The sequence below is a fragment of the Zeus faber genome (genome assembly GCF_960531495.2).
Source record: "Zeus faber genome assembly, chromosome: 3".
NCBI classification, from domain to species: domain Eukaryota; kingdom Metazoa; phylum Chordata; class Actinopteri; order Zeiformes; family Zeidae; genus Zeus; species Zeus faber.
The window spans coordinates 36,969,029-36,975,885 of record NC_137190.1 but is presented as its reverse complement, the minus strand read 5'-3'; the positions used below and the strand labels follow the sequence as shown (position 1 = coordinate 36,975,885).

At 40.3% G+C, this 6,857-nt stretch overlaps 1 protein-coding gene across 1 annotated transcript; it reads left to right on the top strand.

Moving 5' to 3' along the window:
• Nucleotides 1-270: 270 nt before the first annotated feature.
• fgf19 (fibroblast growth factor 19) lies at nucleotides 271-6,111 on the top strand (the record flags this gene model as incomplete). Its single annotated transcript, XM_079997359.1, has 3 exons — nucleotides 271-484; nucleotides 1,153-1,256; nucleotides 5,782-6,111. 3 exons carry the CDS (start codon nucleotides 271-273, stop codon nucleotides 6,109-6,111), a joined length of 648 nt encoding a protein of 215 aa, XP_079853485.1.
• Between the last annotated feature and the right edge of the window lie 746 nt (nucleotides 6,112-6,857).

The window sequence follows — 6,857 nt, the reverse complement described above, 5'->3', positions numbered from 1 at the left end:
GAAATTTTTTGGAGTCCACAGAGCAGCAGGGGTGGGAGGGGGTGGAGTGCGAGGGGAACAGACTAGAGCCATGATTTTGTTGGATGCCACCCAGGGGTGTGTTTTGGTACGCTTCTCAGAACTCGTTTTTGGAAGACGGCGTATGAGCTTGAGCTGATAAGAGCCACATTTAAATAGCGCTGGAAGGGGCGTCTCTACAGCGCAGTGTCGGGCGGTTGCGCTCGGTCAATTCACCTGCAAAATCGGAACAAAATAGCGAGTTGACGCACGATGTCGTTCGCGGTGCGTTTTGCGGTATCCTTAGCCCCTTTTCTTTTTGCTATGGGAGTGTCCGGCTCGCCCATACCGGACGAGGGGCCCCATAAGGCCAACGGCTGGGGCCAAGTCGTCCGTTTGAGGCACCTTTACGCCGCGAGACACGGCGTGCACCTGCTGATCAGTGGAGACGGCAGAGTGCACGGATCTGCAGATCAGACACCCTACAGTAAGCAGGACCATCATCTGTAGTTCTGTTATAATACCGTTTTGCGTTATTGTACAGGATAATATTATGTCGAATGATGTATACGTATGATATTATATGTATGATATTGTTCATATTTTTTATGTTTATGTTTTTTTGGATCGATCTATCATCTATCCATCATCTATCTACAAATCCCCAAATCATTTTCCTAATTTAAAAAAAAAAGATACACATAGATTCAACCCCTCGACACGCATAAACATTCGGTTACTAAATCACCTTTGATTACAATTTCCTTTACTTTGTAAAAGCTGTATTCCGCCAAGGTTTTCTCAACTTAAAATAGAGAGATTAGGGTGCAGGTTTGAGCGACGAAAATGTAGACACGTGTATATGTTTATTGAATTGGTATGTATAATGTATAATGGCTGTATAATGAAATAATAATGATAACAATAACCTTTATTTGTCTACAACTTTTACCAAATTAAAACATTTTTAAGTAGATGTAATGACTCCAATGAAACTCAAACTCAAAAATGTTTTCTTTCATGGCAATTTAAATTGTAAGTCCTTTAGAATTATTATTATTATTTATATTTATTTTTATTTCTTGCTATTTGGAAAGAGACAGAAAGTGATTGAATTGTGTATCAAATATTAAATTGTGGTGTATCTTTTTGCAGGCCTAATGGAGATCCGGCCAGTGGACCGTGGCTGTGTGGTAATCAGAGGTATTGCAGCCTCTCAATTCCTCTGCACAGAAGGCAGTGGGAGACTGTACTCATCGGTAAGGCTTTTTTTTTTAGCGATGAAGCCAATAACATTCAAATTACCTTTGTATTGAAAAGGCTACTGTATGGGATTTCTCTGTGATTTTGTATAACTAACTACTAAACAAGCAGTCTTGTTAAAAGTCAAAAGACAAAGTGGTAATTGTCTTGATGATGATATCAATGATATTCCATCATATATATAGACAAGTAGTTTAATTAAATTAAAGAACTCATAATGGAATGTTCTAAGATTAAGTAAAATCTCCTTCAAGTAGAATCAATTAAATTTTGGAAAAAACATATTTACATTATGCCTTTTTCCTTTTACATTTAAGTGCTGCAAATCAAGTAAACTTTGGCTCTCACAAGTGGGAATATATATATATATATATATATATATATATATATATATATATATATATATATATATATATATATATATAAATGTGTGTGTGTGTGTGTGTGTGTGTGTGTACATGCTGTAGCAGTAATGGTCAATTTCATGGTCAATTGTATTCAAAAAGTTCAGAGGCCATCAATTCCAATTATTTTCCAAGTGTTTTACCTGACAAATATATCCTTTAAGTCTGTCAATCAGTTCAGCAACCTTTGTCCAGTGCAGCAAAGGGTAGGATGTGTTTGTCAAGTAAAAAAATGAATGAAAAGATCCTGTGTGCAGCAACAACAACCTTGGCCCCTGGTTGACTCTCGAGCCAATGTAAACAGCTGTTGAAGAATTTACACACGCTGTCAGTTAAAATGGCTCTTTGTGCATAATACCTAGGAACACCAGCCTCCTAAATTCCACTGTCAATGTTTTTTTTTAAGCTGGAATCTTGTAAGAAACAGCCATACAATGTATTTGTGTTATGCATTTGGTCCTCTTTATGCTGTTTTAATTGGTGGTGGTGGGGTCCGCCTTTCCCAGCAAGAAAGCAATGAATTGAGCAGGAAGTGTCATTTAACTCTCTTTGCCCTTTTGAAAACTTACAGACTCCCTCTCTGTCTTGCTTCCTATGCAATCTTTGTAGGATTTTTTACTTACAATTTCGGTATTAGATGGCATATGTGACCCGATGCGTCCTAACCCGGCACATTTCATAGCGCTGTACTATTGATGGGAAAAGCATCGGAAATTCTATTCTCAGTCAAAAATGAGATTATAGCAGATTTATGTTCCTCAACTTGTTTTCTATCTCTATTTATTTTCACAACTGAGGTTGATTTCTATTATTAAAAGGCTGCGGCTCTCTGATCCACTAACATTTCACAGGGGAGAAAAAAGCCACTCACCAACTTGTTGAATCTTACCCCTTTCCCTTTCATGCAAACATGCAGCTCATCATTCAATATTCCTTGTGACATTAAGTTAGAATGTGAAACCATTTTGATAAAATAAGGTTCTAAATTAACCTGGTCTACCCTAAAAAATGCTGCACTGCTAGCCTAACCCCTGGGCTGAACCAGAACTGACACATCAGCGTCCCAAAAGCATCACAGCAACGCTTCAGATATGCTGCCATGTTAATCAATGGTGAAGGTCAAACCAAGCACAAGCATCAGTGTCGCGAAACAGTCATGACACGGGGCTCCTAAACCACTCGCGTGGTTTTAGGACTTGGCTCTATTTTTCTTGGGAAGTAGTTTTATAGACTTAATTGGTCTGGTATGAGTCACTGTGTGGGCTCCGGTCAAACTGACATGTCAAGCAATTCTTTTTTTGTAGTAGAGAAATCTGTCGATTTATTTATGAGTTAAGGTTTACAAGGTTATTAAGCTATTCATATGTTTTTTTTATCAAATGTACAAGAATATATCCATTTTTCTCTTAATTAATTTATTGAAACAAAAGCCAACAACAGTGGTGGGTTTACCACAACAAAAAATGTCAATGTCTCAATAACTTGTCATGTGCCCTTGAGCATCAATAACAACTTGACAACGATGTCTCATGCTGTTCACAAGTCGACTTATTGTCTCCTGACCATGGCACCCCACTCTTCTTGAAGGGCGGCCCTCAGGTCATTGAGGTTCTTGGGTACAGAGTTACGAGCCTCTACACGGTGACTTAGCTGACCCCATAGGTTTTCTATGGGATTCAGGTCTGGAGAAAGTGCAGGCCACTCCATTTGAGGTACCCCAGTCTCCAGCAGCCGTTCCCTTATGATGCGACCTCGATGAGCTGGAGCATTGTCGTCCATGAAGATGAAATTAGGCCTGTGTTGTTCATGCAGGGGCACAATGACTGGATTAATGATGTTATTCAGGTAGTATAGGCTTGTCACTCTACCATTCACAAAGTGTAGGGCAGTTCTGTATTGACTAGACACACCTGCCCAGACTGTAACACTGTGACAACAGTGGCTGATGCATAGCGCTCTCCTTGACGTCTCCAACATCATTGGTGGCCATAATTTCTGCTCAACGGGAATCGACTTTCATCAGAGAACAGCACTGAGGCCACTGGTCCCTCATCCAGCGTCAATGCTCCCTGGCCCATGCAAGACGATGATGCCTGTGCCTGGTGGCGTGGTCAGGTACCCTTGCAGGTCCTCTAGCATGCAGACCACGCTGATGTAAATGGTTCCGAATGCTCTGACGTGACATTTGGGTGCCTCTCACCTCCATTAAATGTGCCTGGAGTTGAGTGGCATTCATCATCCAGTTCCGCGGGGCACTGTTGAAAATGAAGCGGTCATCAGTGTGGGATGTGGCCAAAGGACGTTCACTTCTATGCCTTTCTGTGACTCTTCCACTGTCTCTGTATTCCTGTTGCAACCTGCTGATGACACTCTGTGACACTCTAAGCTCAGTGGCCACTTCCCTCTGAGAACATCCTGTTTGAAGCCACGCAATGGCGGGGTACTGTTGATCAATTGTTAGGTGTCGTCTTGGTCTCATGATGTCAAAATGTGAACGGCATGATGAAGAGGACTGTTTAAATACCAATTCTAATTGAACCAGGAAATGCATTGGTCGATTCATTGATCAAACACCTGTTGTGAATTTTGCCGTTCAGCTGCTTGTGAGAGAACAGCAAGTTGTGCAAAAAGTACTGAAACATTGAACAGTTGGACATGTGCATTCAAAAGTATAGAGAAGGTCAAATTAAGTTCACCTGTAAAGGTTATAGTGCATTTGAGGTTCATCCTGAAATTTCACCCGAAAGCCGAATATCCCTAAATTTTTGTGAGTAGTGTATGTAGATTGTGGAAATCTCCTGCATCCTCCTCTGGTTAATGGGAAAGAACCCACCGGTGCCATTCCTTGCTTCTCTCTCGGACACAGGGAGAAGATCCGGCACTGCCTTTCTCCTGTTAATAGGCACAACGTATTTAGAGATTATTACTCATTCCAGTGATAAAACACGTTGTATTTATTTATTCCAGCGATAAAACGTGCTGTATTCAAGCGAAAAGCTGCTATTTGGAATATAAACAAACGCAAAACTCACAAACTCATCCAACTACGTTCATAAACAAACAGACTCCAAATGGGAATAAAATGAAAAGTAAAAGGTTGAAAATGAAAGCAACGATTAATTTAATTCACTTACCCTTTGAAAGTTGATAAATTCCACAATTTCAAGTTTTAAAGTCTCGAGAATGCTCTTTATGTGAATGCGTTGTAGACAGAGTGAAGGCGGACCCGAATGAAGTTGATGAATCTTCAAATGACGCAATGCTTTTGTGTTGCCAACGGTGTCGCTTCTGGTGTGGTCCAGGGTTTAGAGGACACGAAAGAGATGAGCTGACGTCACTTCCGTAAACAATTTTTTAAAGAAACAACAACAAATAAACACCAGAAGCAAGAAGTGTCTCTTCTCCATGAAAACATATAATCTCTGTGTTGTTATGGATCATAAAAATACTGTGTCAGAAGCTCTCAATATTCCTGCAACGGGAGGCTGCTGAGCGGGATGCTCCAAGAAAACCAACCCCCGCCATTTGTACTCTGGAAATTGTTGTTTTCTACTGATAGGTTATTATGTGGGCGATCTGAAACAGACCGCTTTCTTAAAACTATCATTGTTAAAGAACAATAAATGCAGGAAATTGAAATGTTTAGAAGTTACAGAATAATAGAGGGGTTATGCTAGTATAGTGAGTATGAACTTAGAATGAAAAAATAACTTAAACTTAAAATTAAAGGATTAATTTTAATGGTGCATTTTCCAATATTTTATAAAAACACAACATTGTCTCATTGAAGGAGTGTAGCACTATCCGAATGTAACCATTTAAAGTACTAACTGTTTTTCTAAATGTGTAGTGTCTGCTGCAAAAGCCTGGAAATGCTTCTAAAAAGCCTGATTTCTCAGAACTTCTGTTTTCAAAACCTTAATCTTTAAAAAGTCATAGCTTCCAAAAGAGTTGCTTGATTCCCACAACTGATACCTTGTTTTGAGGCTCTGATTCTACACTTTCATGTCATGTGAAAAAACAAAAATGTAAAATTTTGAAATGTGACCCAGTCCTTGGTCACATATTGAGTGTTGACTTCATTCATTAATGTTTACATGGCCTTGTTTTTGTACAGCACACATACACCAGAGATGACTGTACCTTCAGAGAGCAGATATTGCCAGACGGCTACAACGTCTACATTTCCGACAAGCACGGCACTCCAGTCAGCCTGGGAGGGCATCGTCAGAGACTTCAGGGCAGAGACCTGGGCCTACCCGCGCTCGCCCAGTTCCTCCCCAGGATCAGTGCCCTGGGCCTGGGAGTGGCGGGTGGTCTTGAGTCCAAGGACCAGCCGGACAGCCAGATCTCAACAAGGTATTGGGCGCCAGATGCAGCGGACGATATGGACCTCCTTGGGAAGGCATCTCAGATCATCCACAGTCCCAGCTTCCAGGAAAGATGAGAGCAATGTGCGGTCTTTTCCAGCTATAGTAAAATGAGAAAGACCTGTGACTAGAAATGCTTGATAGACATGCCTTGGCGTGGACGAAGACCTGCAGAGATGCGTTTCCTCTGTCATGCAATACACAGTTAAGTCAGATGCTTCAGTGAGAACTGAGGCATTGCAAAGCAGGGGCTGTCCGCAGCTGAAGGTTAGCATCCACCGAATGCGAGCCATGTGCTGCAAAGGGGAGAATAGTGCCCAATGAGTAGAATTTACCATCCAAGAAAATCTGGAAGTGACTGCTTATTAAAATACATTTTGTGTGGGATCCTGTCTACTGGCAAAAAAAAAGAGTTGCAAATACCAAACTTTGCCACTCCTTTCCGATATGCAAAATGGACTGCAGATATTAGTTGTAGTATTTATTTTAAAGTTTTTCTCTCTACAAAACTATTCAGAAGATGATTGTGACATTGAGGCTTGTATACTATTCATCATTATGTTTGTAGATTCAAATATATTTGCGCAAATTCACATGTATTCTCTTCAGTTTCACAACATTGTCTTTGAAATCCTACTAGTAAAATATTTGGTTTGTATTGGGAAAAACTGAAATGCTGTCCATGTTATTTCATTTACACAATTCATCCTAATGTTGTGTAATGTTGAAAAAACTCAAAACTGTAATAGTGTATTACGTGCTGAACCAACATACGTCGAAGTTCAATGAACATTGTTAGTTTTAAATTCAGTAGCATAATCAT